Raw genomic sequence first — 22538 nt, forward strand, 5'->3', positions numbered from 1 at the left:
AGAAATAAAAGTGGTGCATGCATGCACAGTGTGTTTTTTGTGAAGGAACTCATCGGTATCGAGTACCGGCAGCTTTGTTGTTTGCCTGCCCGTGGTAAGCATTGTTTGTTACCCTGGCACACACAGCACTTTTATCAACCCCCCCCCCCAAAAAAAGCACTGTGCATGCGTATGTAAACATTGTTTTTCTTCTTGCATGTGAAATTTCCGGGAAGTTACATTCCTTTTGTCCCCTATGGACATTTTCCCGCTTCGACTAAACGCCCACTTCCTTCCAGCCCATTGGCGCCTTCTTTGCCAGTATCCTCTTGCATCTTCACTTTCGTTTTCGGGTTCGGGCCACCAGCACTTCATTTCCGCCACGTCTACAACTTGCGGGTGGCGGGCAAAGAGGAGGGAGGAGGCTTTCCAGCTTTCTGCCCCAAGTTTACCCCGCTCGCTGACCCACAGCGGCGGAACTCTCTTCGTGCAGCCCCCGACCCCGCGCTTTGCAGGCAAGGAGATGCATCAATGGCAGCCGCTGCTGCCGAGGAGGATCCGTCTGTCACTCTCCAGGATGAAGCCACTTGCTCCATCTGCTTGGATTACTTCCAGGACCCGGTGATGATCATCGACTGCGGGCATAACTTTTGCCGGGTCTGCATCACCCAGTGCCAGGACGGGTCGGATCACAGCCGCTCCTGTTGTCCTCAATGCAGGAAAGCCTTCCCTTGGGACAACCTCCGGCCAAACAGGCGTTTGGGGAATATGGCAGACCTGATCCAACGGTTCCGCCAGCAACGAGTGAGCGAGGCCGATGGAGAGCAGAAGGCGTGCGAGAAGCCAAAGGGAGCCCCGAAGGCGTGCGAGAAGCACAAGGAAGCCCTCAAACTCTTCTGCCTGGAGGACAGAAGCTTCATCTGCCTGGTCTGCCGAGAATCCCGAGCTCATAAAGCACACACTGCTTTGCCCATAGACGAGGCTGTCCAGGATTACAAAGTAAGTAAAGAACACACTTTACCTTGAGGGGGGGGTGAGAAGAGTGTCGGAATTTGCTCTTTATTGAGAGGCGTAGCAAAGTTGTGTATGCGCTGCGGAACGGAGAATATTGAGCGAGCTTAGTGTGTGTGTATGAATCTTTGCTAAGATTCTACCTTCCCTGCAAATTAGTCAGACAGAGACTTTAAGCTTTAAAATAAGAAACAACTACTTTATTCTGGAAGTACATGCTTGATAGGAAAGAGTCCTATATCTAGCTTAACTGGTCTATGCTGGAGAAACAAGCACTGGTCCCAGTACTTGCCCTCATCCTGGTTGAGAGGAGAGACAAAGAAAAGATGTCTGCACCCGTCTCGAGAGAAAGTGAACAACAGAGAGAGGTGGGAAGGAACTGGGATTCAACATTCCTTTGCTTATCAGTCTAGCAGGAAGGGAGGAGACTCAAAGGGATAGGTATAGCCTTAACCAGCAAGAGGTCTAGCTCTCTCTAGTTACCCTTATTAACCCCCATGCAGCCTCAACCCACCAAGTTGGAGTTGAACCTCATACATTCCAACAAAGAGAAGGGTCCGCTTTTTAACCAGAAATCTCCATCCATTTCCGAATACATTGGAACCATGAATGCATCACTCGATGGTGGGGAACGTGTCCCTTTCAAACAATTTAATATCACCTTCAAGAGCCAGTGTGGCGTAGTGGTTAAGGTGCTGGACTACAACCCGGGTGGCCAGTCACTGCCTCTCAGCCTCAGAGGAAGGCGATGGTAAACCACCTCTGAATACCACTCACCATGAATAGGGTATTCATAGGGTCACCATAAGTCAGAATCGACTTGAAGGCAGTCCATTTCCATTTTTTTCAACAGTTCTCATTACCCCAATGAAGGATAGTTCCCAGGATTCTTTGGGGGAAGCCATAAGTGTTTAAAGTGTTTTGATACTGCTTTATATATTTAGTGCAGATGGGGCCCAAGTCAGAAGACCCATTAAAATTAGTGGGTTGTTTCCCACAAAGCTGTCCTGTTAGTGCAAGGACTTAAGCCTGCACAACAGGACTCTGCCCCTCCATCTGTTCTAGAGACACCCCCAGCCCTCAAGAACATATTTAGAAATTTGCACAGGGAGAGGAGGAGGTCCTTGTGTTAACAGGACGACTTCATTGGATACAATCCACTAGGCTTATATTAGTGAAGATAGTTTTATGTATATTTGTTTTTAAATTGTTTTGTGGATTTTAGCTGTGTTTTTTGTAAAATGTTGTTTGTACACTGCTTAGAGACCTCTTTGCTTAAGCACTTTATAAATTGTTTAAATAATAAACAAACTTACAAGATCTGAAGGTCAAGTGTCCTCTTTCTTTTAGGATCAAATCCACAGTTGCTTGACAACATTGAAGGAGGAGAGAGACAAAATTCTGAAGACAAAATGGTGCAATGAGAAAAAAATTCAGGAAATGAAGGTAGGCAGGATCCCTATCTGCTATTCATTGAATGCAGCCTTCTCCAGCTTGAGCACTCCAGATGTTTTGAGCTACAGCTCCCATCCGCCCTATCAGTTATAGTCCAAAACATCTTGAGGGCATCAGTTTGGGGAAAGCTGAATGTCTGTGTAGACTCCAAATGTTTAAGTAATGAAATTACCTTCTATTTGTTCCTTTGATTTTGTAAATCAGCCTTTACTAACTTGGTGCCCTCCAGATATTTTGGATTACACCTCCCCATCAGGCCCAGTCAAGTGTGGCCACACTCTGAGAGTGGCATACTGGCATTAAATAAGTAAATTCTTAGCAGAAGTAGCATTGTCTTTCCCCAGCTTTTAAATGTGGAAATTCTTAAAAATGTAAATGAACTGCCTTCAAGTCGATTCCGACTTATGGCGACCCTATGAATAGGGTTTTCATGAGGCTGAGAGGCAGTGACTGGCCCAAGGTCAGCCAGTGAGCTTCATGGCTATGTGAGGATTTGAACCCTGGTCTCCCAGGTTGTAGTCCAGCACCTTAACCACTACACCACACTGGCTCTCATGTGGAAATTCTTACATGGAGGTATTTATCAACAGGTTTCTTTTTTATCTGTAGTGTTATTTATGGGGACACATTGCCAGAAATATGTGAATGATACCATTTTTCAAATAAGAGTTTAGCTGCTTGAGTAAGAGGTACATGCTCTGAGTTCTACAGGTATATAGCCAGTTGCTATCCTGTGGCTTATATTATCCAATGACTTATGCCCGAATATTCATTCATTTTGGTGATGTGCATAAAAGGTGCCAGCTGTAGTTCAGGGATGAGGGACCTGTGACCCTCTAGATCAGCAGTGGGAAACCTTTTCTGGCCAGCGAGCCAAACTTGGCATGTGGGTGAAGCCACCCATCTGTCAATCACCTGTTGTCATAGTCATGCCAGCTGATACTGTGCTTTGAAGCTCTTATCATTGGAATTTCAAAGCAGAGTGCTGGGCAGTTTGAAAGCCCTTTAGAAGCAGCTTTGCACCTTGCTGAAGGAGGGGGAAGTGATTTCCATTCAACAGAAACTGCTCATCCTACCCTGTGCTGCATTTTAAACCAGGGATTGGGCTTGTGGGAGTTGTAGTTCAAAAAAGTAACTTTTCCAAGCTCTGGATTCACGTGGTGGTGATGAAATGCCTTGTGCTACCATTTTACTACAGTAAATTTGTTATTACTAGTTAATATACATTTGCCATTTATGAAGGAGTCAGAGTCGGTACATTTCTACCGACTCCGACTCCACCCAAAATTGCTCCACGACTCCGACTCCACAGCCCTGCCACCTCACTGACGATTAGGTTAAATAATAATAATAATAATAATAAAAAAATATTTTTAGGCCGCCTATCTGGCCGAATAAACGGTCACTCTAGGCGGCGTACATAGATTAAAATAAGATACCACATATAAATACAATTGTAACATCAGTCTTCAGTTAATCAGCCCACCCACATCTGTACGTTATAAAACTAAAATTGCCTAGGAATCCTGTATGCCCGCTGAAACAGCCACATTTTTAATCCTTGGCGAAAACCTACCAGGGAGGGGGCATGGCGAAGGTCATATGGGAGAGAGTTCCAGAGGGTGGGGGCCACAATCGAAAATGCCCTCTCTCTGGTCCGCAGCAGCCTAGCTGTTTTCACTGGTGGGACCGAGAGAAGGTCTTGTGAGGGTGATCTCGTCAGGCGGCATATTTGGTGGTGCTTGAGGCGCTCCTTTAGATAAACTGGACCGAAACCGTATAGGGCTTTAAAGGTTAACACCAACACCTTGAATTGGGCTCAGTAGACAACTGGTAGCCAGTGTAGATCTTCCAGCAGTGGAGTGATATGATCCCAGCGGCGGCCGTTCTTGATCAACCATGCCGCCGCATTCTGTACCAGTTGTAATTTCCGAACCGTCTTCAAGGGTAGCCCAGCGTAGAGCGCATTACAGTAGTCTAAGTGAGAGGAGACCAGGGCATGCACCACCTGCGGGAGCAGATGGACCGGAAGGTAGGGTCGCAGCCTCTGTATCAGACGTAATTGATACCAAGCTGCCCGGCTCACTGCTGACACCTGAGCCTCCATGGACAGCTGGGAGTCAAGAATGACCCCGAGGCTGCGAACCTGGTCCTTTACGGGCAATCTTACCCCATTCAGCACCAGGTCAATGTCTCCTAATCTTCTCTTGTCTCCCACAAGCAGTACCTTGGTCTTGTCGGGGTTCAGTTTCAGCCTGTTTCCTCCCATCCATTCACTTACGGATTCCAGGCACTTGGAAGTAGTATCCACAGCCAACTCCGGTGAGGACTTAAATGAGAGATAGAGCTGAGTGTCATCCGCATATTGGTGGCACTGCAACCCAAATCTCCTGATGATGGCCCCCAGCAGCTTTACATAGATGTTAAATAGCATGGGAGGGAGGATAGAACCCTGTGGCACACCACAATTAAGAGGCCAAGGGTCTGAAACCTCCTCTCCCAATGCTACCCGTTGGTGCCTGTCAGAGAGATAGGAACGGAACCACCGTAGAACAGTGCCTCCAATTCCCATTCCCTCCAGGCGATCCAAGAGGATACCGTGGTCAACAGTATCAAAAGCCGCTGAGAGATCCAGGAGGACGAGGAATGAGTGTTCTCCCCTATCCAACGCCCTCCTCAAATCATCCACCAGAGCGACCAAGGCTGTTTCAGTTCCATGACCAGTCCTGAAGCCCGATTGGAATGGATCTAAATAATCTGCTTCCTCCAAGTGTGTCTGTAGCTGTTTGGCCACCACACGTTCGATCACCTTGCCCAAGAATGGTAGATTAGAGACTGGGCGAAAGTTGTTCAGATCTTGGGGATCCAAGGAGGGCTTTTTCAAGATGGGCTTTATTACCGCCTCCTTGAGGGCAGATGGCAATGCACCCTCTTCCAAGGAAGCATTTACCACCGCCTTGATCCCTGCACTCAGTCTCTCTTTGCAGCCCACAATGAGCCACGTGGGGCAAGGGTCAAACTAACAGGTGGTCGGTCTCACAGTAGAGAGCGCCTTGTCCACTTCCTCAGAGGGAAGAGGCTGAAACCGATCCCACCGGACCGGATAGCAACTGGCCGTCTCTGGCCTGCTTCCTGTATCCACGGCGTACGGAATCGAGCTCTTCAGGCGATCGATTTTATCAGCAAAATGTTTTGCAAATGCGTCACAGGAGGCTTTAGAGTGCTCCATGGGTTCCTGCGCAACTGGACCGACCAGGCTACGGACCACTTGGAACAATCTCCTGGGACAACATTCTGCGGATGCAATAGAGGCAGCAAAGAAAGCTCTCTTTGCTCTCTTTGTTGCCACTTGGTAGGCCACTATTGCTGCTCTAACCAGTGTCCGATCGTCTTCGGAGTGAGATTTCCGCCACCGGCGTTCTAGTCGTCTCACCTCCTGCCTCAGACCCTGCAGACGTGGTGTATACCAAGGTGCGGTTTGAGTTCTATTCAGGGGGAGAGGACGTTTCGGAGCCACCCGGTCTATCGCCCCAGTGATCTGCCTGTTCCACTCTGTCACCAGGGTTTCGACCGGGCGACCTTCAGACAGCTCCAAATCTCCCAGCGCAGTCAGGAATCCTTCTGGCTCCATCAGGCGTCTGGGGCGGACCATCCTAATAGGTCGCTGTCCCCTGCGGAGGGTGTGTGGCAATAAGAGGTCCATGTTCACCAGATAGTGATCTGACCATGACACGGGGTTTGAAGAAATAGCCCCCATTTTCAGAGCACTGCCTCCCCCTCCCGAGACAAATACAAGGTCGAGAGCATGACCGGCTACATGGGTGGGCCCAAAATTACTAAGGTGCAGTTCCCAGGAAGTCATGGTTTCCATGAAATCCCGAGGGGCTCCTATGAGATCCGTCTCGGCATGCAGGTTAAAGTCCCCCAAAACCAACAGGTTAGGGGAAAGAACCCGCACGTCCGAGACAACCTCCAGCACCTCGGTCAGGGAGTCAGCTGTGCAGCGGGGTGGGCGGTACACAAGGAGAATCCCTAAACTGCCCTTAGGGCCCAACCTCCAGTACATGCAATCAACAACTTGGTCTCGTGGAGAGGGGGTCTGGCAAAAATCAAGGACCCCGATAGATAACTGCCACTCCCCCTCCCCGCCTACCAATCCTTGGCTGCTGTGCGTACTGGAAACCGGCTGGACACATGGCCTCAAGCACAGGAGCTGAGGCCTCACCCAGCCAGGTCTCCGTAATGCACATCAGGTCTGCGTTCTCATCCACGATCATGTCATGGATGAGGGATGTTTTCTGTACTACAGACCTGGCATTACACAACAGCAGTCGAAGATTGGATGGAGCTGTACATCCCCCAGTTATCTTCTGGTGGTGGGCAGGCCCGGAACAGGGGATGGATATTATGCATCTATCCCTTGTTCCCCGATACTGGCCTGGCGCCTCTCCGGCATCTGCCGCCTAGCCTCTTAATGTCGTGGCTTCCCACCCTCCCTACAGGGACCCTCTCCGCTCTGCACATGTCCCCCTCCCGCCTGGGCCTCAACAGAATCCCTCACCCCCCCCAACAATCCATGCAAAGCTATCTAAATCCGTTATTGACCACCTCCCTGTACAGTCCAGTTCTTCCAAGGCAGTCAGAGTTGGCGTATTAATGGCACTCTTTCTCCTTTCCCTTGTGTACAAGCCACAAGGGGGCAGGCAGGCAGCACCCTGATCTGTCACTCCACGTTCTTGCTCAACCACCTCATCCACTCCAGAAACGCCGACGTAACAGCAACCCGGCGACAGAGATCACCCGCGGCCGCCTGGAGGCGCAGGCCCGGGCACCCACCAGGCCCAAAATGCCTCAACGCGATCTCCCTCGTCAACATAGGGCATGTTCTGCTTGTTATGGTGGAATGAATAAGCCCTGGGAACAGCTTGCTCTGTTTGCTTGCTTGTACTTGTTTCCCTGGGGATGAAACAATAACAGCACGTTAAATCTGGACTTGACATGTCTTTCGTTCTCTGCTCTTTGTAGAGAGGTATGGGATGCACCAGGCAGCACATTGTGTGCATGCTTCCAAAAGAAAAACCCAAGACCTGGTTGGCCCTGCTAGATGCCTGTGAAGAGAACATGAAGATGTTTGATGAAATTGCCAGTGACTTCTCAGAGCGCAGTTCTCATCTCGCTAAGCTGATACAAGAGATAGAAGGGAAGTGTCTGCAGTCTGCCTTTGAATTCTTGCAGGTGAGACTGTACCCGAAAGTGCCATAGAGCATTTATATAGCAAAAGGAGAATTATAAACCCTACATGTTTTATCCAGTACTAAACTTCAGGATCCCATTGTTGTGGCTGCATATGTTCTGCATACTGTTTGGTTCATGCTGAAAAAGTGAATCTGGTTTTAAATCTGGCATCCTGAAGGTTTTCCTATTTCTTTTTCTGTGACGCAATCTTCTAGTCCTCATGGTGGCACTTAATACTTTAGGGATGACTGAAAAGGATTTTTTCTCTCATTCTGCCACCTCTTCCATGCCACTAGAAAGATTGTAGTCTGATTGTGGTCTAAGGGCTATTCTCAGATTTGTGATATTTTGGTTAAGCGATATTAAGTTATGGAATCTGATCCATCATGCTTTTCAGAGTCTCTTGCTCCTTCCCTTTTAAAAACCTCTGCTTACAGGGTGACTGGGTGTGCTACACAGCACAGCACTGGTGAGACCTCAGCCACCCACCCTCTTAATTTGCCCAAAGGCAAATTAAGCCCTGACAGCAAGAGTCAAGACAGCAACCTCTGAAGCTGGCCTAAATCTGCATCTTTACCTATAAATCAGCATCTGCATATTTTATTGCTTTATGTATTACATTTCAGTTGTGAATCTCTTCCTATAAAAAATAAAAATCTCAGAGCCATTTAACAATAAAATAATCAATAATAAATATTTTATGACAATTTGTGCATTGGGCCTGTGCTCGGGCTCTTTTAAGTACTAGAGGATAGTCTAGGAACCCCATGTACATTGCCTTGAGTTCCATGACGGAAGACAGAGAGGTTATAAATGTACTAAATACATCAGAGATAGCGCTAAATGTAATTCAATAAATTTAAAAAGTGGGGCTGATCTTTTTATCTTTTCTCCTCTCCCTTCTGTCCAGGACATTGATCTCTTGCTGAGCAGGTAAGCCTGGTTTCTCGTATTCTGCAACATTGGGGCAATTGGAACTGGCTATGCTGTTAGGCAGATTGAGGTAGCTATCCCAGGCAACCACATTTGTCATGAAAGTGAAGCAGTTTTCTGTCCCACTAGTCACATTTACTTGGCCAATGCCATCTGCTGCTCTGTATCAGTGAATAGACTGTCAATATTTTCTGTAATTCATCACTACAGCAAATGTTAGGAGTGGGTGGTGGTATTTAATGCTGGAATCCCAACATGTAAAACGGGACTGGTCAAATTAATAGACCCCTAGTGATCCAGGAAAGGATTTGACATATCATAAAGGTCCCGTTCAAACAATTTAATATCACCATCAAGAGCCAGTGTGGCGTAGTGGTTAAGGTGTTGGACTATGACCTGGGAGACCAGGGTTCGAATCCCCACACAGCCATGAAGCTCACTGGGTGACCTTGAGCCAGTCACTGCCTCTCAGCCTCAGAGGAAGGCAATGATAAACCCCCTGTGGATACCGCTTACCACGAAAACCCTATTCATAGGGTCGCCATAAGTTGGAATCGACTTGAAGGCAGTACATTTACATTTTCAAGAAGCTGAGGTATGTAGCAGCTTCAGGCTGTCGCACGCAGCAACTCTTCCTCTTGCGCATGTGCTGAAACAAGCTGGGAAGCCACAATTAACCATGTGTGTGTGTGTACTGCCTTCAAGTCAATTCTGACTTATGGCGACCCTATGAATAGGGTTTTCATGAGGCTGAGAGGCAGTGACTGGCCCAAGGTCACCCAGTGGGCTTTATGTCTATGTGGGGATTCGAATCCTGGTCTCCCAGGTCGTAGTCCAACACCTTAACCACTACACCACACTGCTGCCTCTTATGTCTGAACTGGGAAACTGGCTAATAGCTTCCGAACAAGCCAGAATATGAAGCCACAGTTTAAAAGTTGGCTTTCAGATCCTGGATTCCATTAACCATAGTTACCAGGTTGGATGTAACAGGAAGCCACGGTTTACTGTGGCTTTCTGGCTTGTTTTGCCATTTGTGCAAAGGGGGGAGGAAACTGACTATGTATGGGTGTCTGAAGCTTGGGCATATCTCAGCTTATACCACAGCCAACGTGTGGAAATTTCTGTGGTGCTTCCTGGCCATTCTTTTGTTCGGGGAGTTGAGTTCCCTGCCCAGCAATGACGTTTTTGGGGTGACCTTTGGCTAGTTGCCATCTCCAGCCTAACCTACCTCACAGGGTTGCTGTGAATTAAAAATGAAGGTAGGGGAACCATGTTTACCACTCTGGTCTCCTTGGAGAAAAGGTGAGGTAGCCATGTAATAATTGCAACATAAGTATGTGCAAAAATGGAATTGGGGCGCTGTACAGGGTAATGCTTTAAGTCATATACTGCACTTTCCAGATGTGAGACAGAGACATCTGGGAAACCTAAAGCTGATCTGGAAAGGAAAGATAAGTTGTTCTCTGAAAAAATGCTGTTGGTTCAGAGCAAGTTGAATGAGTTTTCAGGTAACAAATTATTTTTTAACTTGAATAATAACAATCATGTGAGTTAGTCAGCTCCCCCTCTCCAAGAACCAGAAGTTTCCACTGCAACGTTATGTACTGTACATGGGAGCACTTTCCCAGTTCACAAACTACATATCAGTATTTGCATTTCAAGAAGCAGGTTCTTGATCTTGTCTGTGCGTGTGTGTGTGTGATAATCCCGGTATAATTAGATCAGATACTTGTACAAATCTACAAGCCTTTGGAGTGCCTCATCTCACTATCCAATGGCCCAACAAGCTACTAGTGTTTAGCAGGAGAATAAAACTTTATTTCTAAGACTATTTTCTGTCATAGGGAATGAATTTAAATGTGTTTAAATATTAAACAAGTATCCTCTTAACTCTCAGCATGACCAGTTGAAATTTTACCTCCAGGATTACAGTTGGCAACCATTAATTAAATCTAGCAGTCTTTCTGGTTTCCCTCTCCAAAAATAGGAAGTAATTTTTCCTAGTTGTTTTGTGTGTATGTCCAGGGTTAACTATTCTAACACAGATGGTATCTGAAACTTTCTCTGAGATTCCTCTCCCCTTTCCCTCCTTTAGCACCTCCAAAACTGGCCAATGAAGCAGCAGGTGAGTTTGCATCCAAATTGAGATGGGGAAATAAGCATGCGGTCCAGAACCTGGCATGAGATTTGCAAGCTGGGCATCATGATTGGGCACTGTTGCAGAGCAGCAGGTAACCACTGCCAGCTGGAGAGAAACTCCCATTTTGTTCAGCCTCGTGTGCATGGTCTGATTTTATTTATTTACTTATTTATTTTACTATTTGATTTATATGCTGCGCTTCCTGTCAGCAGGAGTCCAGGGCAGCAAACAAAAGCACTAAAAGCACTTTAAAACATCATAAAAACAGACTTTAAAATACATTAAAACAAAACATCTTTAAAAACATTTTTAAAAGCTTTCAAGACATCTTAAAAACATTTTTTTAAAAAAAGCTGATGTGTGCATAAGACTAAAAGCAACAGAACAAAGGGGAGCAGTGTGACTGGTATTTTTGAATGCAGGAGGCTACCGCTGCCCACCACCACAGCACCTCAGTCGGCCCAGGAATGCATCTGCTGCTGCCTTTCCAAGCACCTGCTGTTTGGCTCCATCTCCTGCCCATCCTCAGCAGTGGCAAGGTGGGCCAGCTGCCGCATACTCACCTGCCTGGCAAGGTGGGCCAGCTGCTGCATACTCACCTGCCTGGCAAGGTAGGCCAGCTGCCGCATACTCACCTGCCTGGCAAGGTAGGCCAGCTGCCGCATACTCACCTGCCTGGCAAGGTGGGCCAGCTGCTCCGTGGTCTCCTGCCCACCCTCAACAACAGCGAACACATTCCAGAGGTAACAAATTGGAGGGGGGAGGGAGAGAAGGGAGGGGCAAAATTCTGTGTATATATTGATGTCCAAGAGACCACAAGAACATGGAGCTGGGAATTCTGGTTTGCAACAGTTAAGGACTTTTTTTAAAAAAAATCCAAGCTTATTATCTAGCAACTACAGAGACGTTGGTGGTGAGCGTGGCCCAGACTCTTTTGGGGTCTCTTTACAGCTGAGCATTGAAAGGAAATCAGTTCTCAGACAATCCTCCCACACGCATCCTTCTTGTTACCAACTTTGTGTTCTAAAAGGAAAAAAGGGGTGATGGGAGTTGTAGTTCAGCAACATATGGAGGGCCACAAGTTCCCCACTTGTGATATATAAATAATTGCTCTTTACTTTAAGAATGCCTACATATAAGATGCTGCCCTTCCTTTATAGGTAGAAGTGACTGGCCTCCCATCTGAGGAGAGCTTTGAAGGTGTGGGTCATGCCCAGTCTTCCCAGCATTCCAAATGCACTTATTTCTTGCAAAGACACTTATTTCTTGCAAAATGTCCAGCCTAATCATGAGGGGGAATGAAATCATTGGGTCAGGCAGCAGATGTGAACGAATGGTGAATTGGTGTTCCTCAGGCCCCTTGTTACTGGGTGCTGGTCCTGCTGCTGCCGTCACCACTGATGAGGGTCTCCATCACCCCTCCAATTCTTTTTGCTTGCCTTGCTCTGAGAAAGGACATTCTAGCGGAGGTGGCCAGGAGAATGCCTGTCTGTGCTGTGGTTTGCCGTGGTGGCTTGAAAGGCTGTTTAATAATTTTTTCACATATTTTCATGTCAGTTTATGAGCCAAAAGCCTGTCTCAAGAAAAATGCCTTCCCCAGCAGGCAGAGGGTCACCTGAAATGGGGCTAGCAGGGCCTTCTCTTGGCAAGCAGTTCCAGAGCTAGGGAGCAGCAACTGAGAAGGCCCTCTCTTGAATTCCCACCAAATATGCTTCAGTTGTTGTCAGGACTGATAGAAGGGGCTGTCCTGATGAACTGAAAACCTGGGCAGGCTTATATTATATTAGGCCAACTAGTAGTGCTCATACCCTCTTGAGCAGTTGCACATCCAATGGCAATAAATAAATAATTATATTGATGTGATGGTGGTTGATTGTTGCCTGTGGCTTCAGTCTGCCTGTATGACCCAGGAAATTATAGGTCCCATCTGCACTATACATTTAAAGCAGGATTATACCACAGCAGTTCCCGGGATTTGTTGGAGGAAGCCATGACAGTTTAGTCATGGCTTCCCTCAACGAATCCTGGGAACTGTAGCATCTTAAGGGCTCTGAGAGTTGTTAGGAGACACCTGTTCCCCTTGCAGGGCTACAGTTCCCTGGGTGGTATAACAATCAGCCCCTCTTCCCAGTGAGCTCTGGAGACTGCAGCTCTGTGAGGGGAAGAGGGTTTTCCCAACAACTCTCAGAACCCTTAAACTACAGCTCCCATGATTCTTTGGGGAAAGCCATGACTTTTTAAAGTGGTATGCTGCTGCTTTAAATGTATAGAACAGATGGGGCCATAGACAGGACTATTTACAGGAGGGATGGGGAACCTGTGGCCCTCAGGAAGTTGCTGAACTCCCACCTCCCAGCCAGCACTGCCAATGGTTGATGGGAATTGGAGTCCAGTGACATCTGGGAGGCACCAGGTTCCCCATCCCTGATTTGCAGGCTATTGCTACGGAGTAAGAAAATGGGATGGCTCACTTGTTTGGCCCCTCCTTTGACAAACTGCCAATTTAAAGGTACCTTGGGCAGGTAGCCCAATGACAAGCATAGTGGTATTGTAAATTGTTTCCCCGAACTTACCTACTCTGCTGCTTTTGTACTCCATGAGGTCTTACTTACTCATATTTTTCCTTCACTAGAACCTTGGGATCTTCACCCAACCGTTGAATCATGTAAGTTTTTGATGATAATTTGTGGGTGCAATGACGCTGAGCTGTCAAATGGGGTGAAAGAACCAATGCATGCCGTGCCTCTCTTGCCTCCCTGGAAAGAGGGCAAAATCAACATGAAGAAGTAGCCTCAGAACTAAGCTAGAACAGATCTTCAATAGGAGAAATTTAGCCTGCAGTGCTGTACCCAAGTACCTGGGAGTAAGGCTCATTGAACTTGGTGGGGTTTCCTTCTGAGTAGTCACATAGGAACATCGGAAGCTGCTTTATACAGGCATACCCTGCTTTAACGTTCGCAATTGGACCTGAGAGTATACTTTAAGTGAAAATAAACTTTAAGTGAAGCAATTGTTTTCACTTGTACTGCACGCAATCACCACTAGATGGCAGCGGCATGCCAATAAAGTGTACATTATTGCGAAGCGCGCAAACGTTAAGTGGGGTATGGGGACGTATGGAGCATGTACATTATAGCAAGGCAACGTTAAGTGAAGCAACGTTAAGCGAGGTATGCCTGTACTGAGTTAGGCCATTGGCGTATCTTGCTCACAGTGGCGGCTGATGGCTCTCTGTCGGTGGGGCAGTGGAATCTGCTCTGGACTTTAGTCCAAACTTTTGAGGAGCTGTCCAAAGTGCTCTGAAAGTTTGAACTAAAACCTGGAGTGGATTCTACTGCCCTGGAGCCACCAGCCACTATTGCTTGCTCAATATTGTCTCTGCTGATTGGCAGCAGATCTCCAGGGTTTCAGGCAAGGGAGATTCTTAGCCCTACCTGGACATGCTTAGACCTGGGACTTTGTGCATGCAAGGCAGATCCTCTACTATCGAGCTGTGGCTCTTCTATAAAATATAAGAGTGTGCTGCTTGGCACATTCTTAACGCTTCACTTAAAATCACGGAGGCTTAAAAACGCTAAATTTTGGTTAGATTTTGTCCTGGATTGGTAAACATTTTACTAAGATATCATTTAATGTAGGATTTACACCTTGTACATTATCTAATATTTAAAGCCCTGTTTTGACATTCAGTTGCCCTATGAGATTAGAACTGGAAAGAACAACTGAGTGGGCCAAACTAAAATGGTTTACTCCTAAAGGATTCTGGGAGGAAGGGCAGGATATAAATTTAATAAATAAAGTACTGTGAGGAACATCTTGCATGGTTTGCTGGGATTCATCAGGCTGGGAAAAATTAGGGTGTCTCGCTAGTCTCAGCTGAAGTTTGTTATTGCTGGGGAGAGGCAGCTGTGTTATCGGCAGTGCCTGGTCCTCAAGGTCAGAGGTCTGAGTGGTTGTAAATTAGTAGGCCTGCCCTTGTGGTGAACTTCTGGTCTATTCCATCACCAGAAGATATCATGACTGGCTAATTAGCCCTCTCACTGTTGCTGGGCAAATTCTCATAAAAGTAGGGTTACCTTGTAGCCAGTTGCCCCATTTCTATCCTAATTTACCCTTGTTACATCTGCTGGTATGAAGAGCCAGAAGGGTCAGCGTCTTATATTTCTATGTTTGTAAGTATGTAGCTTAGGCTAGTTAGTTTTGTTATTTTATGTCTGTGTTTAAATCTTCTCACTATTTTCTTGTGTGGGCGTGCTCATGCCTAACCCTTTGTGGAAATCTTTGGGTTAAGAAGAATTGTTATGCTGCTCTTTCTTATACACACTTACTTTCATTAATAAATTACCTCGTTTACTTGGTGTGTGACATTGGAAACAATGTGGCTCTAAGACCTTGACCAAGAAGCCACCAGGTACTGAACTGGGTTTGGGTCTGAGGCTCCAGAGCAGTGACTGTACAGTTCGGCTCTTGCTCCTTGGAATCTCTGCCAGTCTAGTGGCACCTTGGCTTTCCCTTAGACTAAAGAGGTGTGAACTGGTTAAGGGGTGGTGGCGGTCTATCTGCTCCCTTGCAAGGTTGGTTTGGTTTGGTTTAGTCAGCCTTGGCAAGGGAGGGTGCACTGGCTGCTTGCCGGGATATTTTGATTTGGGTGAACCTGAGTAGTCCTGGTGTAACCAAGGGTCAAAGCCCCTTTACAGGAATCACATGAGGCCAAGCAGGGACATGCTGGCTAACCTCACTACCTCATGTCACCATGCCTTGTCACATCATCCTCTGCAGATGGATGCCACATCATCAATATCTGCAGCAGAGAGCCAGCTGGCCTTACTATTATTATTATTGTTGTTGTTGTTAATGAAACTTCTATCCCGTCCTTCCTCCCAGAAGGAGCCCAGGGAGGTAAACAAAGAACAAAACATTAAAAACATCTTAAAACCATTAGGTAGAGTGAGGCAGCTGTCTCAGGTGTCAGGTCGTGGCAGCCTCCTTCCTGGCTGTTCTGCATGAGCTCCCTAATCTAACCTGCTCTTCACCCCCTAAACTAGCCTGCTGTCTTCTGGTGTAGTGTAGGATGGGAGGTAACATACAATGTAAAGTTTGGTCAAATTTGGTATTTATTTCTGTACAAAAGTATTTATATAGCACCCTGATAAAACATCAGGGCATTGTACAGCAATATACTATATAAACAAACATTAAAAGCAGTACAAAACAGTCTTCATAATGACTGGCTACTCAAGAAAAACTAAACAACTGCATACTACATACTTCCAGAGATACCTGAAAGTCAAAAGCCAGGATGCCGCTCTGCTGGAAGAGTGTTCCATAGAATGGGATCTGTGACACTAAACCCTCGATTTATAGTTCAGGCCTGCGAGGCCTCTGTTAACATGGGGGACAACTAATATTGCTCCTTCAGATGAGCTGAGAGATTGGGTTGGGCTCTAAAGGCTCAGGTGGTCCTTAAGGTATCCAGGGCCAGCACCAGCGGATGGCCAGGATGGGCACCAGCTGAGGGCCCCTGTGGCTAGGAGGGTGGAGCTCCCGCTCCATTATCCCCACCAGCATCAGGGCATGACTAGACAGTGGTGCGGATTGTGGAGCAGGAGCTCCACTCTCCCAGACAGCACTATCACTGCATGCCTGCGCAGCTGGTGCACACTTAAAAATGCCTGATTGCACTTTGTCACATGCCTGCCATCACCCAAGATGGTGTACCTCACAGTCATTTTGGGTAATGGCAGGCATGCATGCTGACATGGTGATGCAAAAGGTAGCGCGGCCAGGTGTAGTAAAGTGCATGGATGTGCGGGTGGGGCGCAGCCATCTGGTGTCCAAGGGCCCACGGCAGTCTGGCACCAGCCCTGAAGATATCCTGAAGTATGTGGGATGGAGGGAGACGCCACCTTGTCCTTTGCCTCAGGCAGCAAAAGTCATGACGCAGCCCTGACATCAGGCACCCTACTTCAGAAGTTGCCCCTCCAATAGACGGAAAGCTGTAGAGCTGAGCAGAGTGACGTGGAGGGGGCATTCCTGTGCTCCCTCATGTAATTCTAATTGCATGGGGAACTGAACACCCAAATAGAGCTTTATGCATCTTATTTCTCAGTCAGGCAGAGAATGCCATTTTTATTTGTTTTACTTCTGCAATTTTCTATGATTGGTTTGTGTCATTCTGGGATTATGGATGAGAATGAAAGCCTTCATGTTTTTTGCTTCTATTTTCATTGGTTATTATATTAACAGCAGGCCTACAAGCAGCCATCCTAAGCAGTATCCAGTAGCAAAGGGCAGATTGACGTAAGATGGGGTTCCCCCCCCCCCAAGTAACTCTGGAATGTTCACAGGGCCTTCATACCAATACGAACAATTACTAGTGTGTGTGCAACACTTCAGAATGTTTAGTAAGCTTAACATCCATTTCTAGCTGTCTTGCAACAGCTCTTTGACATAAGTCACTGTGGCTCTTCCCATATTACTGATTGAAACTTGCTGAAACCAAAGATGAAGAACCTGTGGCCTTCCTGGCTGTTGTTGGAATCCACTTCCCACCATCCCTGACCGTTGGCCATGCTGGCTGGGGCTGATGGGAGTTGGAGTCCAGCATCATCCAGAAGAGACTGCATTGGCTACCCCTGGTCTAAAGCCACCTTGTCGACTCCCATCTCCATCTTAGCTACAGCAGTCTGGACACAGTGCTGTTAATATAGTGCTGAGTAGCAGAAACATGAAAAGATAGCTCCCTCCCTCCAAGGAGTTTACAGTGGAAGCTTCTTTCTTATCATTCTGACATACTGAGGTTTGTTTTATTGCCCAGAATGCTTTTCTGACCTTAGTAAATTCCACTGCTGCCATTCAGCTATTCTCTGTATTGTCTCCACAGTGACCTTTGATGAGGAGACAGCCCATCCCTGCCTGGTTGTCTCCAGAAGTGGCAAAAGTGTGAGATGGGGAGACGACTTCCTGTTCAACCAGTACCCTTGTGCCCAGAGATTTGAACAGAGCCGCTGTGTGCTGAGTTGCGAAGGATTCAACTTTGGCTGGCACATCTGGAATGTGGAGGTGGTGGAGGAGGGGCCTTGGGCTATTGGGATTGCTATTGAGTCTGTGAGAAGAAAGGGGCCAATTCACCTGCACCCCAATGAGGGGATCTGGGCCATGTCATTTAGCAGTGGCAACTACTGGCTTCATACCTCCCCTAAGACTCCTCTGGCTCTGAGCTTTGACCCTACCGTGATCGAGGTTGGTCTACAGTATGAAACGGGCCAGGTTACATTTTCAGACTATCACAGTGGGGTTGTCCTGTGTGCTGTTGATTCCCTCTCCTTCATGGGGGAAGCTGTCCATGCTTTCTTCCGTATTGGAAGCCGATCCTGCCAACTCAGATTATGCAGCCCGGCTTACCTCGCTACCATTTCCCAAATGTAGTCTATGGACAGGAATTGGGGGGGGGGAGGACTAATATGACGTTGAAGAGGCCAAGCTCTCAACCCAGAGGTTATTCCCCCCCCTTCCTGCTGATAAAGATTTCATCCATACGCATCGGAAGGAATCGAAGGCTGCTGTAGAGTAGTGGCTAAGACTGAACTATGGATTAAGAAGTCTTGGGTTTGAAGGTTGCCTCTGCCATGAACTCATTAGGCAGCCTTAGGAACATAGGAAGCTGCCTTATACTGAGTCAGACCCACTGGTCCATCTCGCCCAATACTGTCTACACTGACTTGCAGCAGCTCTCCAGGATTTCAGACAGGGAGTCTCTCCCAGTTCTACCTGGAGATGGCAGGGACTGAACCTGGGACCTTCTGCCTGCAAGGCAAGAAGATCTGTCATTGAGCTGCAGCCTCAGGCAAGCCACCACCTATCGCCCCAAATCTGCAATATAATGATAGCAAGTAATCTTGCAGGGTTATTACAAGGATTGCAAGTGGGTAAGTAATGCACGTGAAGCACATAGAAGAGAACACCATATAAAAAATGTTGGCAGTCTTGTAAGAGCAGCAGAACCTTTCCCCATCCTCGCTTGTTTCCCTTTTAAAAAAAAATTATGCATAATAACAAACATACAACATATAAATACATTCACCCTATTCAAATTCAAAAGTAAAAACATGGGGTGGTATCATACTAAATCGGTCTGCTTGTGCAAATGTACTTAACTGCGGCACAACTTCCCCTCTCCTCTCCCCACATGCCCCCCAAAGCGTTTGGGATTTTACCCCAAGCCTCCAGAACAGATTTGGGGAGGTGCGTGGGGAGAGGACATTGAGAAGTTCCTTTACACAAGTGGAAATCCTTGCTCTAGCAGTTCGTTACCGTCCCATGTATGTACAATATACATACACGCACAATTTTAGTGCTATACATATACATTTATATTAAATTTGTAGTAAGTCTTCAAATAAACATTTAAAACCTTTTATAAAATCTATAAATATAATTTAATAGTAATTATGTCATCAGTGAAAACACGAAAGCATGTGTTTTCAAATTGCTTTTTCCCTCTCTCGCTTACCGTTTTGTCATCTTTGCAACATTCCATACATTGTTAAAACCAAGGGAGTATGATTAGATCACTGTTTCACAGCCAGCAGCATTTTAGCTGCACTTAAATAAATTTCCTGCTGAAGAAATATGATTTCGTTGATCCTCATTTCTTGAATATTCCAGTAATGCTTGTATAGGATTTAATGGTATACAGTAACCTATCATAGACCATAAGAATATTCACTAATAGGCAAAAAGCCTTGCGGGTTTAAGAACGTACCTATAGCCCACAGCTATTTCTATCAAACTTTAAAAAGCAGGGAAATTGGACAGCTATAGTGAATGCACCAGGGGAGCAGGAGACCTGACCTCCTCTGAGATATAGTACTGCCCTACAAATTGGTCAAAATGCAAACACCATTTGGGTTGGTCTTTCACAGTCCTGTGTAGCTTGGAAGAATTTGGTAACATGCTTCTGAGCATATGGTGAGTGGTGGCGACACCTGCCATCTCCAAAGAGAGAATTATATTTTTGTATGTTTGTTGGTGTTCTTCTTACTTTGCTTCTTTCCTGTGTTACTAATGTTTCTACAGAGAATCTAAACTAGAAAAGTTTATTTCCCTCATTATGCATCCTAGAAATCTGTGTCAAATTTATTTTTATTAATTTCAAAGCCTTTTTATTGGTCAGTGTCATCTGATGGTGAAGACAGCATGTTTTTGTTTCAAATTGGAGGTTATGTTCTATTTTGGGTGCATTAACAGTGGAATCTGAAACTGCAGTTTGATGTAAAATCAGATTGATTACAATATGCTGCTACTTTAGCAATGACTCTAGCTGTTGGAAAAAAGAGGATGCATGTTTTCAGCCTGCTATGTTTAAACCACTTCATTTAAGGCAAAGTGGACGCGGTCAATTAAAAACATAGAGCACACCTAGCATTTTGCTAGAATATATTTCACCTCCCACTGTTTTATCTTGTGCAAATTGAGACACTCCTGAGGTCCACTGAAGATTATTCTGCAGAAGTCAGTGCCATTATTCCACAATTATGTTTGGAGTTTTTTTAGTGTAAATTTTGCAAAGTGTTGCTATACTTCACATATTCACAGAAATAGAAAAAAAGAAAATGATTTCCTATAGGAAACTTCACTAAAATTGCAGAGGAAATCAGACATATTCAGATCTCTATGTATGGATGTGAAAGTTGGACAGTGAAAAAAGTGGATAAGAGAAAAATCAACTCATTTGAAATGTGGTGTTGGAGGAGAGCTTTGTACATACCATGGACTGCGAAAAAGACAAATAAGTGGGTGTTAGAACAAATTAAACCAGAACTATCACTAGAAGCTAAAATGATGAAATTGAGGTTATACTTTGGACACATAATGAGAAGACATGATTCATTAAAAAATATAATAATGCTGGGAAAAACAGAAGGGAGTAGAAAAAGAGGAAGGCCAAACAAGAGATGGATTGATTCCATAGAGGAAGCCACAGACCTGAACTTACAAGATCTGAACAGGGTGGTTCATGACAGATGCTCTTGGAGGTTGCTGATTCATAGGGTCGGCATAAGTCGTAGTCTACTTGAAGGCACATAACAACAACAACACAGGAAGTGGATTGGATTGTGAAAGACCAACCCAAATGGTGTTTGCATTTTGACCAATTTGTAGGGCCATACAATATCTCAGAGAGGAGGTCAGGTCTCCTGCTCCCCTGGTGCATTCATTATAGCTGTCCAATTTCCCTGCTTTTTAAAGTTTGATAGAAATAGCTGTGGGCTATAGGTACATTCTTAAACCGCAAGGTTTTTTGCCTATTAGTGAATTTCCCTGCTCTTTAATCTGGGAGGTAAGAAATTGGATCCTGTGCAAGTTTGCTGAGAATGGTTTGATCATTTGCATGCTTATTGAATTCAGTGCGATTTACTCCTGTGCTATCATGCTTAGGATAGGTAGGGAGGGTTGGAGTGGGCAGGGGAGGTAAGGAGGGGAAAAGCAGGTCTGATCATTTGCATGCTTATTGAGTTCAATGGGATTCAGAGCTTGGAAAAGTTACTTTTTTGAACTACAACTCCCATCAGCCCCAGCCAGCATGGCCACTGGAATAGGCTGATGGGAGTTGTAGTTCAAAAAAGTAACTTTTCCAAGCTCTGGATTTACTCCTATGCAATCTTGGTTAGGACAGGAAAAACTGACCATGGGGGAGGTGTGGAAGTGGGAAGGAGTGTATTGGAGGGGGGCAGAGGAAGGGTAGGGCAGGTTTGATCATTTGCATGCTGATAGAGTTCAATGGTATTTACTTCCGTGCAATCATGCTTAAGATAGGTAAAACTGACCATGGGGAGGAGGAAGAAGAGGGAGGGTTTGATCATTTGCATACTTTTTGAGTTCAATGGGATTTATTTCTATACACTCATGTTTGAAAATGGAAATGGACTGCCTTCAAGTCGATCCCCACCTATGGCAACCCTTTGAATAGGTTTTTCATGGTAAACGGTATTCCGAGGTGGTTTCACCATTGACGTCCTCTGAGGCTGAGGGGCAGTGACTGGCCCAAGGTCACCCAGTGAGCTTCATGGCTGTGTGGGGATTCGAACCCTGGTCTCCCAGGTCATTGTCCAACACTGACCCAGGGAGGGGAGGGGGAGGAGATTGGGTGGGTGGGCACTGGGCAGAAGGGAAGCCCCTTTCCAAAAGGAAAACATTGTGAACAGTATCATTCTTTATCAGGCTTTCCTCCACCTACAGCAGGCACATGTAGCCTCCCACCCAAATTTAAACCAAAGCTGTCCCTGGCCATATCCACACCAGGCCTTTATTTCACTTTGGACAGTCATGCTTCTCTCAAAGAATCCTGGGAAGTGTTGTTAGTGAAGGGGGCTGAGAGTTGCTAGGAGATGCCCTGTTCCTCTCACAGACCTTCAATCAGATTGGCTGACTGTTAAACCAGTCTGGCCGCTGGAGCTCTCTCAGTGGAACAGGAGTCTCCTCTTAGCACCCTTCACAAACTACACTTCCCAGGATTCTCTGAGGGAAGCCATGACTGTCTCAAGTGAAACCAAAGTCTGGAGTGGGTGTGGCCCCCTGATTAGGCAAGCCCAGCAGCTGTGGGTCTGGCTTTTAGAATTTTGACAGTTCGTTCTTGCTGAGCATGTCCCACGTTATCATAGGCTGCCAGCCAAAATTTATTAATTAAAAATCAGCCAGGCATTTTTTTAACTTTTAAACTGCAGAAGATGAAGGTCAGAGTATGGGGTCAGTATTAGGATTACAGGTACTGTGAATATGG

The 22538-nt window shown here is 46.1% G+C and overlaps 1 protein-coding gene across 1 annotated transcript; it reads left to right on the forward strand.

Annotated features, from left to right (window-relative positions):
* Positions 1-228: 228 nt before the first annotated feature.
* LOC133380890 (E3 ubiquitin-protein ligase TRIM39-like) lies at positions 229-19386 on the forward strand. Its single transcript, XM_061619064.1, has 9 exons — positions 229-978; positions 2341-2436; positions 7471-7680; positions 8591-8613; positions 10018-10124; positions 10712-10741; positions 11179-11499; positions 13389-13421; positions 17640-19386. The coding sequence occupies exons 1-9, from the start codon at positions 511-513 to the stop codon at positions 18182-18184; spliced, it is 1833 nt and encodes a 610-aa protein (XP_061475048.1). The 5' UTR covers positions 229-510; the 3' UTR covers positions 18185-19386.
* The last annotated feature ends 3152 nt before the right edge of the window (positions 19387-22538 follow it).

This window comes from Rhineura floridana, chromosome 3 (genome assembly GCF_030035675.1).
Source record: "Rhineura floridana isolate rRhiFlo1 chromosome 3, rRhiFlo1.hap2, whole genome shotgun sequence".
Taxonomy (NCBI): Eukaryota; Metazoa; Chordata; class Lepidosauria; order Squamata; family Rhineuridae; genus Rhineura; species Rhineura floridana.

Coding starts and splice junctions, on each gene's coding strand:
- LOC133380890 (XM_061619064.1), top strand. CDS start 511: ATGGCAGCCGCTGCTGCCGAGGAGGATCCGTCTGTCACTCTCCAGGAT. Junction 8,614..10,017: donor ATTGATCTCTTGCTGAGCAG/GTAAGCCTGGTT, acceptor TGCACTTTCCAG/ATGTGAGACAGAGACATCTG. Junction 13,422..17,639: donor TCACCCAACCGTTGAATCAT/GTAAGTTTTTGA, acceptor TTGTCTCCACAG/TGACCTTTGATGAGGAGACA.